This window comes from Delphinus delphis, chromosome 2 (assembly GCF_949987515.2).
Source record: "Delphinus delphis chromosome 2, mDelDel1.2, whole genome shotgun sequence".
NCBI classification, from domain to species: Eukaryota; Metazoa; Chordata; class Mammalia; order Artiodactyla; family Delphinidae; genus Delphinus; species Delphinus delphis.
The window spans coordinates 28,032,898-28,057,920 of NC_082684.1; the positions used below are offsets into that span (position 1 = coordinate 28,032,898).

General features: G+C 39.1%; 1 protein-coding gene across 3 annotated transcripts in view; it reads left to right on the top strand.

Moving 5' to 3' along the window:
- Nucleotides 1-111: 111 nt before the first annotated feature.
- Nucleotides 112-25,023, top strand: part of MLH3 (mutL homolog 3) — a 28,496-nt gene continuing 3,584 nt past the window's right edge. The window contains exons 1-11 of one of the 3 annotated variants that reach the window (XM_060004174.1): nt 112-152; nt 1,544-4,892; nt 7,302-7,400; nt 8,104-8,189; nt 8,928-9,032; nt 10,063-10,135; nt 14,997-15,068; nt 16,352-16,463; nt 17,472-17,631; nt 24,530-24,553; nt 24,646-24,724. In XM_060004174.1, the coding sequence (XP_059860157.1) occupies nt 1,607-4,892; nt 7,302-7,400; nt 8,104-8,189; nt 8,928-9,032; nt 10,063-10,135; nt 14,997-15,068; nt 16,352-16,463; nt 17,472-17,631; nt 24,530-24,553; nt 24,646-24,724 (4,096 nt within the window). In that variant the 5' untranslated portion in view covers nt 112-152; nt 1,544-1,606. Of the gene's footprint in view, nt 153-447; nt 4,893-7,301; nt 7,401-8,103; nt 8,190-8,927; nt 9,033-10,062; nt 10,136-14,996; nt 15,069-16,351; nt 16,464-17,471; nt 17,632-24,529; nt 24,554-24,645; nt 24,725-25,023 lie in introns of those variants that run through there. The other 2 variants (XM_060004176.1, XM_060004175.2) reach the window with 2 other exon arrangements.

The window sequence follows — 25,023 nt, forward strand, 5'->3', positions numbered from 1 at the left end:
CTAGAGGGTATTCTCGGCGGGGCAGCTGAGAAGCGCATGCTCGCGGGATCGCGCGTGCGTGAGCCTCGCGTGCACGAGCCTTGCGAGCCAACGTGCGCGCGTCCGGCGTCCGAGGCGGTTGGTGTCAGGGAGTTGTTGAGGCGCGATACGAGGTGACTTGGGGAAAAGCACGCGACGAAAGGATGATTCCGGGAGCTCTTCTACCACTAGAAGGGCCCTGGCGACCGCTGCGGGCCAACTTTACGGGCCAGCTGCGCAGGGGCTCCGGGAGGCCCCCTGGTCTGCCTTCAGCGGGGCGCCCGAGCCTGGGCAGGCTGGGGTTTCTGGTTGCCGGCTGGGGTTTCTGGTTGCCAGCTGGGGGAGGGGATGGGGGTGGAGCTTGGGTCTGGCGGGGTAGGCGGCCTCCGCCCTGCTCCCCGAAGCTTTCTTATTAGCTCGGAACCCGGATGGAGTCGTCCCGTTTGTCCCAGGAGCCCTGAAAGGACTGGGATATAATCAGGAAATCGTTGAGTTGGGTAGCAGTCGGAATACGTATTAAACGTTTACCTCTCATTTTTTGCCAGCTGCAAAGTTCATGATGTTAGAAATCGTCAGATCTGCAATTATCGCTCTGATTTTACCGGGTTTGAAAAACTAGCCCTACCACTTGCGAGAGGTCCCCCCCATGCTGCTCTCAGCTGTGAAGGGAGGGGACCTTTAATTGCACTATAATCTTATTTTTTTTACCTGTCAGAAAACTTAAAATCAAGTTTAAACAGCCCCTTGCCATCATGATTATTGCCAAGGTAGTTTGAAGCCATCTGTAAAGACCAAAATACAAAATAATAGTAAGGGCCTTCTGAAAACTTATCAAAGTAATACATGAACAAGATTTAAAAATCAAATACAGAACGGCTTACAATGACAAGGAATTTTCCTGTCCTATCCTTTCCCATTCTTAGTCTGTTTCCCCTGAGATAACTACATTTAGCCAATAATAATAATAATTATTATTAATCTTAATCTCTTCTTGACATAATTTGATTTTATTTCCTTTTGTTCCTTCACCCTAGTTATTACAGTGTCTTAACACTTCATTATAAGTTTTTTCTAAAAGTCATGGTTATTGTGTAATGTATAAATGTTGTGAAACTAGCTTGGACTTTTTTTTTCATGAATAATTTCTAGCTAATGTTTCTTAGCGTAATTTAGGCATCTGTTTTTGGTGAAGTGATTAGCATTTTGAACATGTCTTTGCAGGTCAACTTCAAGTGTGATTATGATTTCACTTTAGGGCATATGGGATTTAGAGAGGAGCAATAAAAATTATGAAATTATGAATGCTGTCTTGGATGTTAAAATCACTGCACCAAACAAGAGCTGTGTGATCTGCCTAGAGATCAGAGCTATAATTTGTTTTGTTTTGTTTTACAATGTGGTTTAGTAAGAGATTTCATTTACCTCAAATATTTCTTTATAAAGCTTGAGAGAAATGGTTGATGCCGTGTAACTCCGAAGCTTTAAATGTGTGTGTGTGTGTTTTGTTTTGTTTTTCCTCCCATAGGCAATTATTTCCAGTCAGAAAAGGGAACCAGTGCCTGGCTTTCTCACCAGCTTTCTACCTGCCATGATCAAGTGCTTGTCAGTTGAAGTACAAGCCAGGTTGCGTTCTGGTTTGGCTATATGCTCCTTAGGCCAGTGTGTTGAGGAGCTTGCCCTCAATAGTATTGATGCTGAGGCAAAATGTGTGGCTGTCAGGGTAAACATGGAAACCTTCCAAGTTCAGGTGATAGACAATGGATTTGGGATGGGGAGTGATGATGTAGACAAGGTGGGAAATCGTTATTTCACTAGTAAATGCGACTCTGTACAGGACTTGGAGAACCCGAGGTTTTATGGTTTCCGAGGGGAGGCCTTGGCCAGTATAGCTGACATGGCCAGTGCTGTGGAAATTTCATCCAAGAAAAACAAGTCAATGAAAACTTTTGTGAAGCTGTTTCAGAATGGAAAAGTCCTGAAAGCTTGTGAAGCTGACTTGACTCGACCAAGTGCTGGGACAACAGTCACCGTATATAACCTATTTTATCAGTTACCTGTAAGGAGGAAATGCATGGATCCTAGACTGGAGTTTGAGAAGGTTAGGCAGAGGATAGAAGCTCTCTCACTCATGCACCCTTCCATTTCTTTCTCTTTGAGAAATGATGTTTCTGGTTCCATGGTTCTTCAGCTCCCTAAAACCAAAGACATATGTTCCCGATTTTGTCAAATCTATGGACTGGGTAAGTCCCAAAAGTTAAGAGAAATAGATTTTAAATATAAGGAGTTTGAGCTTAGTGGCTATATCAGCTCTGAAGCACATTATAATAAGAATATGCAGTTTTTGTTTGTGAACAAGAGGCTAGTTTTAAGGACAAAGTTGCATAAACTCATTGACTTTTTATTAAGGAAAGAAAGCATTATATGCAAGCCAAAGAACGGCTCTGCCAGTAGGCAAACGAATTCAAGTCCTCGGCCTCGGTCTAGCCCAGAACTCCATGGTATATATGTAATCAACATGCAGTGCCACTTCTGTGAGTATGACGTGTGCCTGGAGCCAGCAAAAACTCTGATTGAGTTTCAGAACTGGGATACTGTTTTGGTTTGTATTCAGGAAGGAGTAAAAATGTTTTTAAAGAAAGAAAAATTATTTGTGGAATTATCAAGTGAAGACCTTAAGGAATTTAGTGAAGAAAATGAGTTTAGTTTATTTAGTGCCACTCTTCAGAAGCAAGTGTCCTCTGATGAGAAGTGTGACCAGGTCAATTTCCAAGAAGCATGTAATAATATTTTGGATTCCTGTGAAATGTTTAATTTGCAATCAAAAGCTGTGAAAAGAAAAGCTCCTGTAGAAAACATAAGCACACAGAATTCTAGGGATTCGGAAGCTATCAGAAAAAAGACAAATGATTCATTTTTGTATACTTACAAATCCGATGGGCCAGCCCATAGTAAAATGGAGTCATCTTTACAAAACGAAGATAGCGCTTGCTCAGAGTCAAGGATCTTAGAACAAGAGACAGCTGAAGCATCAGGATCAGGAGCAAATGAGAAACATAAAAAGTCTTGCTTGGAACTTAACTCTTCAGAAAATCCATGTGGAGCCAGTTCAGAAATGTCTGCAAGCCCTTTTCAGACACTTTATCACTTTGAGGGGAGTGGAGAAGGTCTAGAAATACAGAAAGTAAGTACTACTGCTAATGGCATGGCTGCCAACATCCTGAAAAATAATAGAATTCAGAATCAACCAGAGAGATTTAAAGATGCTACTGAAATGGGATGCCAACCTCTGCCTGTTGAGACAACATTCTCGGGAGCACATGGTGCTCAGAGAGAAGAGAAAAGAAAAGAAGAACCTAGTAATTGTGGAAGAATAAATGTTTTTAGTTATGGGCAAGTTAAATTATGTTCCACTGGCTTCATAACTCATGTGGTACAAAATGAGCAAACTAAATCAACTGAAACAGAACATTTATGTAACAATTATGTTCAACCTGGTTTTGTGAGTGCCAAAGAAACATTTGGAAACAGAACATGCCATTCATTTGAGACTCCAAACACCAAAGATTTAACCACCACTTTAAGTAAAGAATTTGCTCAACTGCCCAACAAAAGATTGTGCAGAACAAATATAAGTTATGGGCTAGAGAACAAACCTATAGAAACTTATAAAAATTTTGCTATTTTTCAGGAAAGTAGTAAAAAATCGTACACAGGTTGCTTACCACCTGACACATCCTCTTTCACTTGGGGTAGACATGGTTCAAATGGTAGTAAGAACACAGGTAAGTTGATTTGTTCTGCCAAACCCATAGCTCATAAGAAGCTAAGCTTAAGTTCACAACTAGGATCTTTAGAGAAGTTTAAGAGGCAATATGGGAAGGTTAAAAATCCTCCGAATACAGAAGTGGAGGAAAGTATCACTTCAGAAATCACTACCGATCTCAGTCCTCAGGTTGAACCTGACATTCTGTGGAAAGACCAAAACCACTTAGACAACTCCGGTATTTGTAAAATCACTACTATGAAACATGATGATTCAAATAGTAGTTGTCAACCAGTAAGTCACATGTTTTATTCAGAAAAGTTACCATTCTCCAAGGAAGACAGTTGTTTGGAAGAACAGATGCCTTGCTTAAGAGAAAGCCCTATACCTCTACAGGAGTTATCTCATTTTAACAGAAAGCCTTTGGATGTTGAGAAGTCACCTGAATCACTAGCCTTTAAATTATCCAGATTGAAAGGCTCCGAAAGAGAGACCCAAACAATGGAGATGACGAGTCATTTTAATGAACTTTCACAATCAGATTCCAGTAGGAAAGACAGTGACTTGTCCAGTGGGTTAACCCTAGATTCTTGTAAGTTATTTAAAAATGAGCATAAAAAAACAGAAAGTGGCGACATCCCAGTGTCGGACTCTGTCACACAGGGTAATCCCTTCAATAAAGACAGTGAAACACATGCTAACCGCAATACAACAGAGAACGCTGTGATGTCAGAAACTCCTTTAGTACTGCCCTATGATCATTCTACAGTTATCGGTAAGGATTCAGATGTTCTTATAGCTTCAGAACAACAGATTGGAAGTCCTAACTCTCCGAGTAGAATGTTAGTGCGTCACGGAGAAGATTCCACAGCTGGCCAAAATGGAACTTGTTGTCAGAGTGAGGAATCTATAGCAAGAACTTGTTCTGAAAATGAAGAGTCCAACACATGTCCTTTGGATTGGCAGCAGCATTTTGACGTAGCCCTGGGAAGAATGGTTTACGTCAACAAGCTAACAGGACTTAGCACATTCACCGCTCCCACTGAGGACGTTCGGGCTGCTTGTACTAAAGACCTGACAACTATGGCTGTGGATGTTCTACTTGAGAATGGTAAGTATATGGTGTTCACTGGCATGAATGCTTTGGAAGGTGGGAATAATGGCTGAGGAGTAAGATAATCATGTTCAAAGAGATTATCTCAGCAGATAGAATATTTTGAAGCTTAATTATAAAATGTATGTGAAAAGTCTCCAGGTCTATTATTATGTAAACATAAAAATACAGTGAAAGAATGATACAGAATGGAAGTGTATGTATACGTGTCTATGGGTGTAGGTATGTGCAAGAGGGTGAGACAGTTTTTAATGAAAATGGTGCTATTGATAGTTGAGAAGATCTACAGTGTTTCCCTACCCCACTTTCCCCTCTCTCCCAAACACACAACTCTCTAAGAAATTTGTCTTTAAAGGCACCTGCAATGCCAGCGTGGTATTTTTCTGGAAGTTGCTCTCTGCAGCTCCCAGGTAAAGGGCCAGAATGATCCTGTAATCATCCTAGGTTTCCCAGGAAAATCTATGGCTCAGTACAGTAGTATATTTATAAACTTTTTTTTTTTTTAAAGAAAAAAACTTGACCATAAATTTTGGGGAATATAGTTTAAGTATGTATTTTTATAATCATACATTTCAAATGTACTTTATTATAATACATATGCTAATAATCTTGATCTGTATAAGTGGCTGTTATTCAGAAAGACAATAATGTGGCTTTTAGATCAGACCACAAGGCCACATTGGAGCCTAGGCTAGGACTCTGAGTTCCCAGGTCTCAGGCAGCATTAAAAGTGACATTGTTTTGGCAGCGTGTTGAGAGCCAGATGCTGGGAGATGGTAAAACTGATTTCCATCTGGCAATAATCTTGGTTTTGCATCAGGATGATAAACACTAAATGTTCATCTGTATTAAAAGTCTTGAATGTTGCAAAAGAATGTAAATAGTATGAAGGTAATTGCAAATTAACTTATAATTTCTCCCTAGGATAAATATCTCTGACAGGAGGCTCTGATTTATTTAAGGTTAAATAAGGCTTTTATTTTTCAATGGTTTCCAGTTTTTTTCCTTGTGAAAAAAATAATCACTGTAGTAACTTTCAAAATATTAAATAGAAGAAAACCCTTTTCTTCAGTACTGCTCCTGAGACTAGCAGGCGGCTCGTAAAGACACACGTGTTTTTCAACGTATGTAGTTTTGTGTCCTGATTTATAGTGAATGCTTATCGGAGGTAAATCTAAGGCACTGGCACCTCATCTTCCTGAAATGCAACTGCTTCTGATGTGGTGACAAAAAATAACTGGATCACATTAAACTGACATGGTTGTTGCTAAAACAAAGGGGGGCAATGTTGGCTGCCATGCTCAACCTAAACATCTGCTCCTGTTAAACAAATCTAGATGTGTAAAACACTTCAACCTGCTCAACGCCTGCGTTAGCAAGTCTTGTGGTGAACTTTTGAGAGTCATGTTAAGTCAGATTCATAATGAGAAATTAAGTAGTTATAGGGTCTAGAAACTAGTTTGAAGAAAAGATGGCTTCCGAGCACGCTCCATTCACAGGGAGGAAATGGCTGGAAATGGCTGGTGCGTAGCAGAACAGTAGGACTTGTTGAACCACCCATAAAACATCACATGAGATGAACTGTTAAGAGGTAAATTTAACTGGACAGAAGAGAGGATCTATAAAGGTAATTTTAAGGAATAGTGTCAAGTCTCCAAGCCCTGGTAGTTTTTTTCTTTAAAATGTCTTTAACGCTGTCCTTTCTGTTAATAGTGACACAACCTTATTTCACCTCACACTTTACTTTTATCATTCTGAATTTATCTCTCTCCAGTTTTTGTCCAACACGTTTATCTTTTTGAAATAATAGTTTCATCATGTTTTGCCCCTGTTTAAAACTGTCAAATTCAGCATTGTTCCTAAAACTCAAATCTTATCATCCTTCAGAGAGGAGGGTAGAATTTGGGCCAGATCTTACTGGACTTTGGAATTTAAGTTGTGAACCTTTCATTCATTCATCTATTCACTTATTCACTCATTTGCTGGTCATTCACACTGTGTTTGGAGCTGCCACATTGCAGATTAACTGGCTTTGCTTTCAAGAGTCCACAGTCTATTAGGGAGGACAGCCATCTAAACAATTATAATATGATGAGATAAATGTTAGACACATACTGGGCACACACACATATAGAGAGACACATATATTGGGAATGAGAGGCATGAAAATTGGGGATCTATTCTTCCTCATTCTGTCTGATATAGATGGCTAATAGGACTAAGCATTAATGCAGATTCCTAAGTTAGCAGAATAATTTCATTAAAGAACTTCTGACTCAATCTGTTGTTTAGTAGTCTGCCTTATGTCTTAATTCAGTTTGTGCAGAAAGAGATTTTATGTAACTTAATTTTTTAATAGTTTATTTTTTGAGTTCAAATGTCTAGGTTTTTCTTTTTTATATTTAGGATCTCAGTACAGGTGTCATCCTTTTAGAAGCGACCTTGTTCTTCCTTTCCTTCCTAGAGCCCGGGAAGAGAGGACTGTGATGAGACAGAATAACAGAGGTAGGGGCATTAACAGAGATTGCCAGAACACCTAGTACATACTGTGCCACCTAGCTTAAAGAAAACAAAGCAGGGTTGTGTTATTGAGCTTGATCAGTGCCAGCTGTGCCTTCCTGGAACCAGGAATTCCCCACGGTCCTGTTTAACAGCAGAACTAAGTAATTCAGTGCATGCATTTAGATCAGAAATTACTTTTCCAGACGAGGTCAATACTGTGTGATCATGCAGTCTGTGGTGCCTTGTGATTGAGAAAATGTTTCTTATTTGTAAAGATTGGAGCTGAGTCCATATTGCATTAGTTTTATATAAGCAAAATTCTTATCTGCAAAAAACGCTACAGACATTTATCATTTTTCTTTTCTTCATTTCTAAAAATAGATAAGGTATATTTTTACCTAAAAGAAGTGAGGCTACTAATTTGAACTGGTTTTTCTTCTGGACTTGTATTCTGAAATATCTGGTGCAAATAGTTTGGAGAAAAAGCTATAGTGCCAGAAGATACAGTCATCAAGTTTAGTTTAAAAAGTAACAGATCAAAACAATTTAGAGATACAGCAAACGCTGCACATTTGCAGTATGTGGGAACATTGTGTCTGATCTTTGGTCTTGAGGCTGCACCACACCAAGCATGAGACACCATTCACCATTCACCCACTTCCCTGAGGCTCTTGATGCCAACTTTACTTGTCCCCTTTTGCTGTAGCTACTGGGGACGGTGCTGTTGGTCCCGAATCGCTTCAGTCTTTGTTCTCAGAATGGGACAACCCAGTATTTGCCCGTTATCCAGAGGTAGGTCTGCAGCAATTTTTCTTTGCTTGTTATTTGAAAATTTGAATTTCATTTAAATTGGGTATGGACACGAATGACTATATTCATTTGTAATTATGAATGGCAAGTGAGCATGTTTCCAAATAATTTTTTTGGAAATTAATATTTACTGTAGAGAGGAGGAATCAGAATTCATAGCAGTTTGGAAGCTCGGACATTTTGGATTATACACGTGTAACCACTTTGTGAATAGTGAGTGTGTTTACCACTCTCAGAAACCCTGACTTTCAGCTTTGGCCAAGTATTTAGGGTGGTGGTAATAAAAACTGTTATCATTAGATAAAGCAGTGGATCTTCTGCTAGAGGAACAGTTCACCACTGGACCTGAGTATGCATCCTCTCCTCAGTGGGTTATCACACAATGCGCTTTGTGTGTTGTGATACAGGTGTAGAGTATATGAGCATTTGTTACTGATTCATCAGTTAAGATGTCTTTAAGGACTTGCTCATGAGCGCAGGCAAATTGTTATTCTGAAAGTATTGGTGTTTGTCCGTAATTTTCTGTATAAACAAAAATTATTATTTAAGAGTAATAGTTCATAAAGCCTTTTGAATTTTTATAAGTTCCCTGAATTCAACCCACCTCTAATAGGTTCTGTGAAAATGAATGTTTGTAAGGCACTTTGAGATCTTGGGTAAAACAGTTCTGCAGACATAAAAGATTACAGTGTAAATGACATTTGATCTGGGTCTTTCTAGGTTGCTGTTGACGTTAGCAGCGGCCAGGCTGAGAGCCTAGCAGTTAAAATTCACAACATCTTGTATCCTTATCGTTTCACCAAAGAAATGATTCACTCCATGCAGGTAAAAGATTGACTGTAAAATCTCATTAAAATATGTATATATATATATAAGACCTAAGCTAGACTAACTCTTGTGAAATTGGATTTATTGGATGATATAGACCATCCTGGTCAAGGCACATGTGTTCTTTTTAATCTTACTGAAACTTTTATCATCAGAAGAAAAAGCGAAGGATTAATTATAATTACAAAGAAAAAAGTGTCCTTTGTAGTGTGAGCAGGTTTGGAGGGATGAATTATGGATTCAGGCTCACAGTTTCAAGGATTATATATTGACTTTCTATATTGACAATAATTTGTATTTGTAAATCAACCAAGTAATGTAGAGAAATTGTCCTTAACTGTGCAACAATACCCCTTTTTAAATGACCCTCTATTGTATGAGGCTACAAATGATATGGCTTAGGAGACCCCAGATTGAGGAGTTCCATTAACAGAAGGGACCCCTTTTCTCATCTGCTTTTCTAGTTTGCCCTATCTCTACGCCACTCAGGCTGTCTTCATCTCCTTATTTTCAGTATGGAAACAAATCAGGAGGTTAGACCGATCTAGGCAGAGCAGAGCCACCAAGGTCTGAAGCCACCGGTGGCTTTTAACTTACTGCTTTAATGGACTAGCTCCTACAAGATGGGTTTCCTTGCTTTTGCATACATTTTCCAATTTTTTTTCAGACCTATTTGTTAGCAATCTCTGGTCGTATTAATAAATCTCTAGTCATATCACCTGTTAATAAGAGTCATTCTGTTGGGAACATTTCAAATCTACTTGAAAGTTTTATTAGCATTAATCCTCTTAGATGCCTCAGTCTGTTTCCTTGTAGTCTCTCCTTTTGTCTTCTGATCACTCTACTTGCCTATTCTTTTTTCCTTCCTAATGACTCCCTCAGGTTCATCAGCACCTGTCCTCAGTCTTAGATATGAATGTTATAATGCAAACAACTTTAAATTAAGTACAGTTTTGTCTCTCTCTATGCAGATAAGCCTTTGTTAATCTTTATTTAGTATTGTACCACTTATTTGAATGTATGGCAGGTTCTCCAGCAAGTGGATAACAAGTTTATTGCCTGTGTAATGAGCACTAGGACTGAAGAGAATGGCAAGGCAGGTAAGAATGAGGTTTAGCCTCAGTAACCAGCTGGTCTTCTTTTTTTTTTTTAATTAATTAATTTATTTGTTTGTTTGTTTTTATTTTTGGCTGCGTTGGGTCTTCGTTGCTATGCGCAGGCTTTCTGTAGTTGTGGTGAGCAGGGGCTACTCTTCGTTGTGGTGCGTGGGCTTCTCATTGCGGTGGCTTCTCTTGTTGTGGAGCAGGGGCTCTAGGCGCGCAGGCTTCAGTAGTTGTGGCTTGCGGTCTCTTGAGCGCAGGCTCAGTAGTTGTGGTGCACGGGCTTAGTTGCTCCACAGCATGTGGGATCTTCCCAGGCCAAGGCTCGAACCTGTGTTCCTTGCATTGGCAGGCAGATTCTTAACCACTGCACCACCAGGGAAGCCCCAGCTGGTCTTCTGACAGCCTCCTTTTAAGGTTACTTTTTTTATATACGACACAGTTTCAATGATTTGGACAGATTAGGAAAAACCAACCTAAATTAATATTATGAAACAACAGTTTTAAAGTCCATTTAGTTTTATATACATAGACATGTATATACATGTTAAACTATGAAGAGTGGTTACCTTGGGAGTGCGAATGGAAATGGGCAGAGGGGAAATTTCATCTTTTACTCTTTAAAATATTTTATAGTCTTCGACTTTTTAATAATGTTTTAATGTGTTCCCTTTATAATAATAGAAAGTTTATATGATGAACTCTGATAGATTTATCAAGAGTTACATATAATCTCTTGGTGACCTGCTTTAATAAAACAACAAGAATTTGTAAATAATAACATTAACTCATTCAACAAATATTGATTGAGTGCCTATTGCATGCCAGGAACTGTGCTAGGGATACAATGGTGGGAGAAAATATTCATGCAAGAGAAACAGATAGTTACACAAACAATTAAAATTTTAACTCTAGTGTTATGGAGGAGAGAAACAAGATGCTGTAAGAATCTGTATTGGGAGATTTGATTTAGTAGGGAGGTCAGGGAAGGTTTTGTGGGTAAAGTGAGATCTGAAGTATAAGTTTAGGTAAGGAAAGGAGGGAGGAGTATTCTGGGCAGAGGGAATAATATGCAATTTGTGCTTTCCTCTCCTTCAGTGATAGGAAGCAGGGCAAGCGCTTCCTTGTGTGAGAGCAGGAGACAGGCTAGACAAGTAGGTTGCAGCCAGATCTTAAAGACCAGTTACAAGCTTCGTCTTCCTCCCAACACCAATTGGAAACAATTGAAGGCTTTTTGTTTTCTTTTTTATTGTTTGTTTTTACAGCGGCACATGTCACATCACATTTGCATTTTGAAAATACTGCTCTGGCTGCAGTGTGGAGCCTGGAGCGCGTGTCGAGATGGAGTCCCAGTAACTGCAGAGAGACTGTTAGGACATTGTTGCAATATCTAAGAAATGATGGTTAGCTGGGATCAGGGTGACCTAGAGAGAAAGATATTTAGGAGATAAAGTCAGCAGGACTTGGTGATGGATTGGATATGGGGAAGGTATATCAAAGATGACTCCTGGTTTTCTGACCTATGTAACTGAGTGGATGATGTTGCAGGACGACGAGGTTGGAGAAGAAGCAGGCAAGAAGGGTGAAAATCATGAGTTCAGTCTGAAATCCCTTTGAAATGTTCAAGAATGTGTCAGGAATATTACAGGTCTAGGATGCGAGAAGCATTCTGACATGGAGATCTAAATCTGAGCTGTCAGCATAAAGTCAGTCACTGAAGTCATGTGTATAAATTTTATCACCTAGAAGAAGAATGAAGAGTGAGGAGGGGAAGAGAGATTCTGAATCTAGAGTAATTCCGCCATTTAATAGCTGGGTAGAAAAGGGTGAACCAGCAAGAGAGGTTATGAAACAACAGAAATAGGAAGAAAACAAGCAAAGGTTGTGTTGCAAAGCCAAGACTTTGTACTAAGTGCTGCCGAGAGGTTAAGATGAGGACCAAAATTATCTGTTAGGTTTCCAGACAGTGGAGGTCAGGGACTTCAGATGAGAGCTGTTTCAGAGAAGACATAGGACAGGAGAGACTCCAAAATCTGTGACATGGAAGAGGGACTAAGGAGAGTGAGGGTGCAAGGCTTTTTTCTTAACTGGGAGACTCTCGAGCCATTTACAAGGAATGCTTGATCCTGTCAGGCTCTGGAAAAGGCCTGAGTGGCTGAGTCCTGAGCACCACTGGAGGAGGTGGCTCCCGATGGGTAGACCTGCAGGCGAGAGCTTCTAAAGTTTGAAAGCAGTTCATTCTCTTTGTACTTCAAAATATTCTTTTTTATCTTGTTTACAGTATAAATTTATTTAGTAAATGTCACCACAGATCAAAGGTAAAGTAACCAAAAGTTTTGTCATAATTATCATAAATATAGAATTAGTGAAGGTCAAATTCTAGTAGTCTTACTACTTCTAGAAAGTGAGTAGATTGTTTTCTAAAGTTTTTTTTTTTTAAATTAATTATTTATTTTTGGCTGTGTTGGGTCTTCGTTTACTGTGCGAGAGCTTTCTGTAGTTGCGGCGAGCGGGGGCCACTCTTCATCGCGGTGCGCGGGCCTCTCACTGTCATGGCCTCTTTTGTGGCAGAGCACAGGATCCAGACGCGCAGGCTCAGTAGTTGTGGCTCACGGGCCCAGTTGCTCCGCGGCATGTGGAATTCTTCCCAGACCCGGGCTCGAACCCGTGTCCCCTACATTGGCAGGCAGATTCTCAACCACTAGCGCCACCAGGGAAGCCCCTAAAGTTTTGATTACCTGGAATTCTTTGTTGTTTAACACCAAAATCTCTACTAATGGCACCTGAGACGGTGTAGCCACAAAATCTCCAGACAGTTAAATTTCTCTTGAGATTCTGGATTGTTACGGTATTGGTTGGCTGCCATCAAGGAGTACTTTTATATAAAGAATTTTTTGAAATCAAAATGTAAGTATTTTTATTGTTGCTCACAAATACCAAAAGCAACCTATTCCTATAATTGAGTTACTTTTATTTTAATATTTGCATATATTTTTAATGGATAAATATACTGTTGTTTTACATTATTGTGAAATTAATGCCCTATAATGGCATTTTTTATTGCATGTTTCCACCTATAATAAAATACAGTTGTTCAGTTATGATCCTCTAAAGAATAAGGATTCATTCATTTATTCTGTAAATATTTACTGAGTGCCTGTTATGTGCCTAGTGCTATTATACATGCCAGGAATATAACAGACAAAAATTCTTGCCCTGATGAAGATTCTATTCTGTTATTTTGGAATATCAAAAATACAGCTCTGACATGAGTAAATTACCTTCATATATTCTGCTTCATTCAATGAATGGAAAATACCGTGAACATTTTGTAGACTATAAATCATTCCTCCAGAGTCAGGTGCAGGATTGATTTCGTAGGGTCCCTGACTCTTGGTGATTCACATTGGCTCAGGTTTTGAGTTTGAGGTTACTCCCTCATAATTTATTATTTATTCCATTGTTCTGCCCAATACAGGATGTTCAGTATTCATCACAACCAGCTGCAACTCCTCCTATCCTCAAAGGAGTTTAAAATTCAACATTTTGGGGCCTGTTCTGTGGTTGAACATGCTGTCAGAAAAATCATAATCTTTTTATTTTTCAAGTCAGTAGCTCTTACGCCATGAATTTGATGGTGTCATACAAACAATTTTTTTAATCTTTAGTAGAAATAGGAAAAACAGGCATTATCTAGTTTGATCAAATTCAAGAGAACTTTTATTTCAATATAATCAGTAACAATAAACCTCAACCCTTTGGCCAAAAGTAATAAAATTACAAGCTAAAAAGATGTACTAATGTAATAGAGAATCAGTCCTCCTGTCAGTGAGAAAGGGATTTATTTCCCTGTAGGTTTGGCTTTGGGGTCAGGACATTGTGCTTCTCTCTTGCACCTGAGAGTGTAAAGCCTTGCTACTCAAAATCAAGGTCTGTAAATAACATCACCTGGGAGTTTGTTAGACTTGCACAATCTTGTGTCCCACCCCTAACCTACTGAATCAGAATCTGCATCTTAATAAGATCCCCAGGTGATTTGTCTGCTGTTCAAAGTTTGCAAAGCCTGAGTCTAGAGCTAGGCAAACTGTGGCCTGGGGGCCGGATCCAGCCATAACCTGTTTTTGTACAGCCAGGGAGATAAGAATGGTTTTTACTTTTTTTTTTTTAATTGACGTGTAGTTAATTTACCGTGTTACATTAGTTTCAGGTATATTACACTTTTAAATAGTAAAAAAAGAGCAAAGGAAGAGTTATATTTTTCGACACATTAAAATTATATGAAATTAATATTTCAGTGTCTGTAAAAAGTTTATTGGAACACAGCTACAATATTCACATGTCTATGGCGGCTTTGGTTCAGAATGAATATTTGAGTAGTTGTGACAGAAACCATGTGTCCCAAAAGCCTAAAATATTTACTGTGTGGCATTTCACAGAAAAATCTTGCTGACCTGTGATCTGAAGTGTAGTAGAATGCTTCATGGGTTCTGGGGCAGCTTGCGAATCAAGGTCAGCTGACTATAAAATGTGTGGTTTAATGATCCTTCATTGTATCAAATTTGAATTAATAAAGCAAAATCAGTATTTAAACATTAAGAATGTAGGGCTTTCACCATGTTTTAGAAATGGAATACTAATGAACTAAAGAGTTTTTCATCACGGATACATTTGTTTTCGTTTTTCCCATAACTTTAACTTTGTAGGAAATAAAAGATACAGTTGTTATTGCTCAGTTTGTATGCTTCTCTTATGCTCACGTTGTTAAATAGTTTGAATTAAGCTTTTTCTCCCTCAACGCAACATGATTATTTTAATCTTGACCTGAGAATTTGAAAGCCGGTGGTGCTTGCTGGTCTTCTAGGTGGAAACCTGCTAGTCTTGGTGGACCAGCATGCTGCCCATGAGCGCATCCGACTGGAGCAGCTGACCATTGGTAAGGATCTGCTGAGGACTAGGAAAGATTCGGGACTCCCCAGCAGAGTTAATGTACCTGAAAGAGTTTTTCTAACTGTGACTGTTGTGAAAAAAGATGAATTGTACGTTTTAAAAAATGAAGCTGAAAAAAAAAAAACTGTAAAGAAAAAATGAAGCTGAAGCCTGCAGGTATGGCTTCTTTTATAATTGAAAGAAGGTAGTAGTTCACGTTACTAATTCAAACATGTGGGTCTTAACACATGGTCAAAGGCATATTTGCTGCATCCTTATCATCAACCCTAAAGATTAGGCTACTTTATTACAAACTTTCAGCACAAAGATACGCCCCTCCACATGCCCGTGTGATCTTGGTTTACCTTCACAGTTCATCAGGCAGAGACTACCAAGCAGCTCAGAAGGCCCAATATATTGTTTTTATTTTAAAATTTAATTTGTTTTTGAATAGGTAGTATAATCCAATAGGCTCAAGTCTGAAAGGTACAAAAGGGAATAAAATAAGGTCTCTTTTCTACCCTTGCCCTTCATCCAACCTAGTTTCTCTCCCCAGAGGCAACCTGTATCACTGATTTGTTATGGATTCTTCCAAAGTCAATATGTGCTTTTTAATCTTTGCTACCCATTTTTCTCATATGAGGCAGTCTGTTCCCCAAGGTGTAAAATACCAGAAAAATCTTTACTCCTGTGGTCAAGTAATAAAAAACCCAAATGTTGTAGAGTTAGTTGAGGACCTAGGGAGGTATTTCATGGACTAGAATGGCAGTGATGTTACTTCCATGTTCACTTTTCCTTATAAAATGAAGACCTAAGAGTTGGGAAAGATACAATAAAAAGTGTTAGAAAAACTTTCTTGCTCTAGGCCCTGGACCATTTGAGAATAGTACTGACTGATTCTCTTCAGAGCCTGGGAAATCCTCTGGAAGAATGAGGGAGCCTTCTTGAGCCACCGGGTTGTGAAGTAAACCCCTTTTATCTCCCCAGTAATCCATATTAGTCAGCCTCTGTTACTGAAACCACATTTGTTGACTATCTACAGGAACATCGCATTGTTCATTTGAATGTAAGATTAAGTCTTATATTTCTTATTTAAGAAAATACTGCTAAAATGAATAAACAAACTAGATATTTACTAGTTTGACTTTAATAATGGAAATTCAGAGCCTAAAACTGAACACTGAACATGCTGCTAAGCATTATAATAATTCCATGACTGTGTCTTCATTTTTATCTGAATCTGGAAGACTTCACTTCCTGCTCTTAACCCATTCATCTTTCTCTCAATAGGTTCCTATGAGAAGCAACAGCCACAAGGTTCTGGTCGAAAAAAATTACTGTCTTCCACTATAAGTCCTCCACTAGAGATAACAGTGACAGAGGAACAAAGGAGACTCTTATCGTTAGTACCACCATGAGGTTGTGATGTTGCTAATGTACATTCTCTGGCCAGGGTATAAGCATAACTATTGTTGCTTATCTCAGTTGAGGCACTGAGACCAAGAGAGGTTACATGACTTGTTCAAGGTCATAACAAGTTTTAAGTGGTGGAGCAGGCGCTCAGATGCAGGTCGTCTGACTCCAAATGCTGTTCTTTCCACTATATCACAGCTATTGAGTATAGGATAGAGTTTCCCTGATAATTTTTTCCAGCAGTTGGCTTAGAGTACTCTCACCATTTCTTGGAACGGTCAATATTTATGCTGTGCTGTTTCTGAAAGTGAAGTTACTGCAGTAATTGCTTCCATTCTGCTTTGCCTTGGTACATTCTAGATTCTTAGTTTTTGTTACCATAATCATACTGGGAAGAAAGTAAAACACCAGGCCACAAGGAGGGGGCAAATCATACAATGAGTCACAAGATAGGACATTTTCCTACTTCGGGGTGGCACAAATTATTGGAAATAAAAAAGAGAGAATTGTCTCTAAATTTATTTAAAGTTTGGGAATATGCCACTGCCAATAAATCTTTTTCCCTGGGGTATAATTTATATTAGAGGCAGATCCATTTATTTACATTCCGTTAATTAGGACTTCTCAGTTCCTCCCACTGTTAATTTCTCCCTGCTTTTAATGCTGATTCAAAACATTCTTAACCCTTTTATTTGTGCCAAACTTCTTTAAGTGCCAGCAAGGAGAAGTTAGCAATTCCTCAGTGAAGAATAAAACATTTAGGAACAAGACATAGAAACAAATTGATTCTCTCAACGGAAAAGAGGAAAAAAAAATGAAGGTTACTGTAATTCAAAAAGGAAATTTGATAATAAAATCTAAATAAACAACCATGAGTGTGAGAAAAATATTGTACGTTTTAAAGCTTTTGGCAGCTTTTGAGAAACTATCAGGCATTTGGAACTGATACTGAAATGTGAATGAAGTAATTCTTTTACATTTGAGGTTCTCTCTTTAGGTGTTACCACAAAAATCTGGAAGATCTGGGCCTTGAAATTATATTTCCAGACACTAGTGATTCTCTGGTCCTTGTAGGAAAAGTACCACTCTGTTTTGTGGAAAGAGAAGCCAGTGAACTTCGAAGAGGGAGATCTACTGTGACCAAGAGCATTGTGGAGGTAAGACACAGCTGCAAAAGCCGAGAAAACTGCTGAGTGCTAATAACCTCCTACTTTGTTCAGAAATTCTCTATATTCATCTTTTATTCAAGAAGCATTTATGAAATAACCTGCTGGGTGCCAGGTGCCAGAGATTCAAAGATGAATTAGCTCAAGGTGAGGGAGAAGGACATTTAAACAATTATACTATAATGAAATTTGGCCAGCAGAGGTATGTTCAAAAGTGCTATGGAAATACAGAATATTTACTGTGCCCAGGAGGGTGGAGGTCAAGGAAACTATCACAGAAAAGCATTTGTTTTTTTGTTTGTTTGTTTCAGGAAAAGTCTTGTAGAACAGTAGGAGCCTGCCAAGTACAGAAGAGGGGATAAGGTCATTCTAGACAGAATAACAGATATCAGAGACTTGAAGCAGATCCCGTGCTTAGGGAACTACCAGTACACATGGCTCGAATTAAGATACACACAAGGTAGTGGTGGGCCTAGATGAGGCTAGATAGGTTGTCAAGGCCAACTCATAAAGGGATTTACCATATTCAGATGAATAGTTTGCATTTCATCCTGTAGGCAGCCAATGAAGAAGAGCAAATTACACTTTAGCACTGCATTTTAAATACTTTACTGACGTGTTTCGTTTTTTTAAAACAATTTATTTTGTATTTGTTGTCTTTTCTTTCCTCCTTTCCTGTTTTCTATTAGAGTTTTCTTTATTTCTCTTTTTTTCCCCTCTACTGGCTTAGAAGGGGAATTTTAGCTTGCATATATGACACAGTTTAAAGGTAATTTGTTCTTCTGTTCTCTTCATAAACCGTACACAAACCTTACCACCCTTTCTCTTGTACCACTTTTCTCCCATCTTCCATTTTGTTGCCTGTTTTAATTCCACCTTGTCTTTAATTCCCCTGGTAGACCTTAATTTTATAGTAAATGTTTATTTAGCTTAACCAAAATGTTTTCCATTCTTTGTTCACTATTGCTTCTTGCATCCTATTTATTCTTTGTGTTCATTTTTCTTTTCACTGAAGTAAATCTCTTAAAAGTTCTTTTGTTAAGAGTCCAAGAATAAAATATCTTTGAAAACATCTTTATTCCACCTTCACATTTGCATGCTTCTCTAGCTAAAAGTAGAATTCCATTTTCTTATTTATTCCTCAAACATTTCAAAAATATTCTATTACTTCTGACATTCTATTTTTGCTACTGAAGTCCACTGTCAATTTTATTATCATTGCTTTGTAGGTAGCCTGATTTTGTCTCTGGCTGCTTTTAAGATTTCTCTCTTTGGTGTTCTGCCATTTCCCTATGATATATCTTTGTGTGGATTTATTTTGATTTCCTTCTTGAGATTCATCTTACATATTCAATTTGGAAAATATAGTTATTATCACTTCAAACATTGCTTCTTCCCCCTTTCTCTCTCTTGCCTCCTAGAAATGCTATCAGATGTCTATTGGACCTTATCATTCTATTCTCCATGTCTTTTGCCTTCTCTTTCATATTTCCCATGGTTTTATCTCTCTGTGATGTATTCTGGGAAATTTCCTCATTTATCTTCCAGTAAACTAAGTTCACTCTTCATCTACTGTTTAATTAGGTGTTTAACTTGTCCACTGGGTTGTTTATTTCAATGACTGTTATTTTTTTCCAGAAGTTTTATTTGGCTCTTTCTCAGATCTATCTGTTCGTTTTTCATGGTGTCCTTTTTTATTCATTGTGGTTTCTTAACTCCTTCTTTAGCTCTTTCTGTTTGGAGCACAGGAAAATCCACATCAACTCAGTCTATCATTTTTTCCAGAAATCTGAATTACTTTAGTAATACTTAAAAATAAAAAGTAGAAGATAGATTTAGTGGATAAAGTGTGGGATACATGGATATAGGAAAGATTTGAGGTAGAGAGCAGTTGAGAGGCTAGTGCACTGGTGCAAGTAAGACAGTATGAAGATTTGACTAATTCAGTAGCAATGGGAATGGAGAGGAGGGACATATTTGAAAGGTAGAATCAAGAGGACCTGATGAGCAAGAGAATATAAAGGAGATAAAGGAGAGAAGATAAGTAATGATTCTGAGGGTTCTCACTCAGATGACTAGAGGGATGGTGCCGTTGACAGAAAAAGGAAACAGAGGAGGAGAAGTACACCTGGCTAGGGAGTTAGATTCTGAGCCTTAGTTTAGACACACTGAATGTGCCTTCAAATGGAGATGTCCAGTGGATGGACAGACTTTGAGATCTAGCACTTGGGAAAGAAGTCAGGGCTGTAGTATCTATTTGGGGGTTAACAGTATACAGTTGGCCCTTGAACAACATGGGTTTCAACTGTGCGGGTCCACTTATACTCGAATTTTTTTCAAAAAACACACACTACACTACTACAGGATCTGCAGTTGGTTGAATTCCCAGATGTGGAACCGCGTCTACGGAGGGCCAACTGTAAGGTTATACAAGGATTTTCTGCCGCACAGAGGGTTGGTGCCCCTAACTCCTGTGTTGTTCAAGGGTCAATTGTATATATTTTGATAATATCAGAATCTGGAGAAGGGTCTAACAGACGTGCAATTGTTCAGGGAGAATATGAAGAAAAAAAGAGAGCCAAGCATGGAGGCTGTGGAACACCAGCATTCAGGGTGTATATGTTTTGGCAAAGGTCCAGAAAGCTACTGCTGAAAAGAAGAGACTGTAAAGGATGATTGAAAATATTTGGTCAGAGAAGGAGGAGGAAAACCAGGGAAAAGTAATATTGCCACAGCCAAGGGAAGTTTTAAGCAAGAAGGGAATGGTCAACAGTGGCCGGAGAGTAAAGCCTGAGGAGTTGGATTTGGCTGTCAGGGGACACTGCCTGCCTTGTGGAATCTGTTCCTAGGGTTGGGCAGGGGGTCAGGAGTGAGGGAAGGGAGAAAGGGGAGCTAAGGAGCCCTCTCTTTCCAGGACTTCGGCTACATACCAAAGAGATGGGGGCGACAGCTAAAGGTTAAGGGTGTCAGGAAGTGTGGGGCAGGACACAGGTGGAGGAAAGGTTTTTGTTTCTTTTCAGATGGGAGAGACTTGAGCATGTTTGTAGTCTAAGTGTGAGAAGACATTTGAGAGGAAGAGGCAGCTAACATGCCAGCTTTGGGATCATCTTGACTTTACCCTTCCCAGAATTGCCCTTTGATCAGACCACCTCTGCTTGGCTTTCAGCAGCGCTCTTTTCTCCCAACAGAGCTTACTTTCTCCAAGGCTCCTCCTCCAAATTGTCTTAAATCCAAGAGATAGGATCTGTTAGAATCTTTTATAGTAATTCAATCCTTAAGTATTTAACGAGAAAATTATAATGAAAACTTTTCCTAAAGTGACTTCAAAGAGTACTGGCAAGAAGTTTACCTCAAACTGAAACAAGGCTTATGGTTTCAGCAAGTCTTGATTATGTTAATTCAGGCTGATCAGGAGAGATTTTGTTGATTCTGAAAGAAGCTGGAACAGTTCTGGTATCTTGAAAAAGCGGTAGTTACTTGGATCTAGCAGTTGAAAGATCACTAAGACATCTTTCTGTAAAGTTCTATCCTCTAGCCTAATGCATGAGCCTTTTAAATATTAAATTATCTAGCATTAGTGTTCAATTTGAAATCGAGCATTTGAAATGTGAAATGAATAGAGAATAAGATCCGTTTCCCCTTCTCCACGCTTACAGACTGATGTTTTACAAGTCCCAGATACATAAGCACAAGAGAGAAGAGCAAAGAAGTTAGGTTTGATCTGTATCCACACTAAACTTTGTTAGTGGGCCAGGTACTATGAGACATCTTTCTATTTAGGTTTGTTTGGGAAAATATGTGGCTTTTAAAAAATACATAGTATCTACCAACTAGCTCTTGGTAACTGTGCTCATTTATAAGTATGGTGGACTAGTCTGTAAATGAGGCAGGGAAGAGAATTTTCTTTTTTGTTTTGAAGTTTTAAACTTTTAAATTCTTTTTATTTTTATTTTTTTAATTGGAGCATAACTGCTTTACAATGTTGTATTCTGCTGTACAATGAAATGAATCAGCTATATGTATACCTATATGCCCTCCCTCTTGGACCTCCCTCCCACCTCCCTCTGCCATCTAGGCCATCACAGAGCACCAAGCTGAGCTTCCTGTGCTCTATAGCATGTTCCCACTAGCTATCTGTTTTACGCATGGCAGTGTATATATGTCAATCCTAATCCCCCAATTTGTCCCACCCTCCCCTTCCCACCCCCCCATGTCCATATGTCCGTTCTCTACATCTGTGTCTCGATTCCTGCCCTGCAGATAGATTCATCTGTACCATTTTTTTTTTCTAGATTCCACATATATGTGTTAATATACAATATTTGTTTTTCTCTTTCTGGATTACTTCACTCTGTATGACAGACTTTAGGTCCATCCACATCTCTACAAATGACCCAATTTCGTTCCTTTCTATGGCTGAGTAATATTCCATTGTATATATATACCACATCTTCCTTATCCATTCATCTGTTGTTGGACATTTCGGTTGTTTCCATGTCCTGGCTACGGTAAATAGTGCTGCAGTGAACTTCGGGGTACATGTGTCTTTTTTTTTTTTAAACATCTTCATTGGAGTATAATAGCTTTACAATGTTGTGTTAGTTTCAGCTGAATAACAAAGTGAATCAGCTATATGTATACATATATCCCCATATCTCCTCCCTCTTGAGCCTCCCTCCCACCCTCCCTATCCCACCCTGCCCATTTTGAATTATGCTTCTCAGGGTATATGCCCAGCAATGGGATTGCTGGGTCATATGGTGATTCTATTTTTAGTTTTTTAAGGAACCTCCATACTGTTCTCTATAGTGGCTGTATCAATTTACATTCTCACCAACAGTGCAAGAGGGTTCCCTTTTCTCCACACCCTCTCCAGAATTTATTGTTTGTAGATTTTTTGATGATGGCCATTCTGACTGGTGTGAAGTGATACCTCATTGTAGTTTTTGTTTGTTTGTTTGTTTGTTTGTTTGTGGTACGCGGGCCTCTCACTGTTGTGGCCTCTCCCGTTGCGGAGCACAGGCTCCGGACGCGCAGGCTCAGCGGCCATGGCTCACGGGCCCAGCCGCTCCGCGGCATATGGGATCTTCCTGGACCGGGGCACAAACCTGTGTCCCCTTCATTGGCAGGCGGACTCTTAACCACTGCGCCACCAGGGAAGCCCTCATTGTAGTTTTTTAAATTTACTTTTATTTATTAATTTTTGGCTGCGTTGGGTCTTTGTTGCTGCGTGCAGGCCTTCTCTAATTGCAGCGAGCAGGGGATACTCTTCATTGCAGTGCGCAGGCTTCTCATTGCAGCGGCTTCTCTAGTTGTGGAGCACGGGCTCTAGGCATGCAGGCCTCAGTAGTTGTGGCTTGTGGGCTCTAGAGTGCAGGCTCAGTAGTTGTGGCACATTGCTCCATTGTGGGCTTAGTTGCTCCATGGCATGTGGGATCTTCCCGGACCAGGGCTCCAACCCGTGTCCCTTGCATTGGCAGGTGGATTCTTAACTACTGCGTCACTGGGCAAGTCCCTCATTGTAGTTTTGATTTACATTTCTCTAATGATTAGTGATGTTGAGCAGCTTTTCATGTGCCTCTTGGCCATCTGTATGTCTTCTGTGGTGACATGTCTATTTAGGTCTTCTGCCCATTTTTGGATTGGGTTGTTTGTTTTTTTGATATTGAGCTCCATGAGCTGTCTGTATATTTTGGAGATTAATCCTTTGTGTGTTGCTTCATTTGCAAATATTTTCTCCCATTCTGAGGGTTGTCTTTTCGTCTTGTTTATGGTTTCCTTTGCTGTACAAAAGCTTTTAAGTTTAATTAGGTCTCATTTGTTTATTTTTGTTTTTATTTTCATTACTCTAGGAGGTGGGTCAAAAGAGATCTTGCTGTGGTTTATATCAAAGAGTGTTTTTCCTAAGTTTTCGGGAAGAGAACTTTCTGAGTCTGGTTTAAAAAGAAGTCTATCATGTTGTAATCTTAGGAAGCTAATTTTTTTTTTTTTTTTTTGCCGCACCGCTTGGCTTGTGGGATCTTAGTTCCCCAACCAGGGATTGAACCCAGGTCCCAGCAGTGAAAGCTCTGAGTCCTAACCACTGGACCACGAGGGTATTCCCAGGAAGCTAATTTATACATAGCCATTTCTAGGAGTAAAGAAATCCTGTGTTTTCTTATAAAGAAATTATTAAATATGCCATATCTCAAAACAGTTTTTAACCTCCAGAGGGTAAACAAATTAGTAGCACGAAATAGTGTCTGCTTTAAATTTCTTTAGTCCTTTTGTAAATATTAACATCTGCAGGGATGTTGCTATTGAAAAGGCTACCCCAGGGACAGAGATATGCAAAGGAGGAGAAATTTCTCAACAAAATGCCTCAGAGAGCAAGCTTTTTGACCTGAAGGGAATTGTCACACACAAAAAAATGCCTGTGGGAACTAAGTGACTACTTATTTTTATGATATTTAAACAAGTGTTATACTGAGTGCATAGTTGTATTGATGATTGTCGTGTATTTATTCTGTTTATGTGCAGTATTAAACATGTTCTAGCTAAGATTATAAATGCAAACAGAGAGCCTCTTAGTGAGAAACCTCCCTGCTATTCAGTTGAGTCATTAGGCTACCAGTTATATAACCTCATGAGTTGATGAGCTATCTCTGGAGAAAGCTTCAGTAGCTAAATACATTCTCCATTCAGTAAGAGTTCTTTCAGTTGTCTTGGTATTTCGTATTCAAAGTGCCTTACAACAAGTAAATTATTTGCATCTAGGTGCTATATTGCTGGAATTCTTTTCTTCAAGAGGCATATTTTAAAGAAGAAAATTGGAATATTTTGTAAATCATCAAAGGGCTATTATAACATAGCAATCGATTAATGCCTGTTTTCCTTTTTCTCCTCGTAGGAATTTATTCAAGAACAATTGGAGGTAAGCTTTTCTCTTATTTTGGGGTTTCACACACAGAAAGCTCCATTGTCCCATTTGCTTTTCCATTAATAAAGGATGTGTTTATGCATTAGCTACTCCAGACCACAGGAGGCATCCAAGGGACTTTGCCACTGACTGTCCAGAAGGTGTTGGCATCCCAAGCCTGCCATGGTAAGACTCTCGACACACTAGCTATTGAGTGCCTTTGCGTGCTGCGCGCTGGCAGGGTTCAGCAGTTATGAAAGAAGTAGAAGACACGATTATCACCTGCCTCTTGGAGGGTTCAGTTTGGATCAGGAAACAGTACACTAAAAATTACTTTTACAAAGCAAAATACCACCATATATATTGGACCATAATGCAGACTGACTGATATGAGTGGAGCAGTAACTGCATTTTTGAGTCAAGTTTTGAATGAGCTGTGGGACATGGATTCAGAGGAAGGGAGAGATTACTACAGGGGAGGAAAT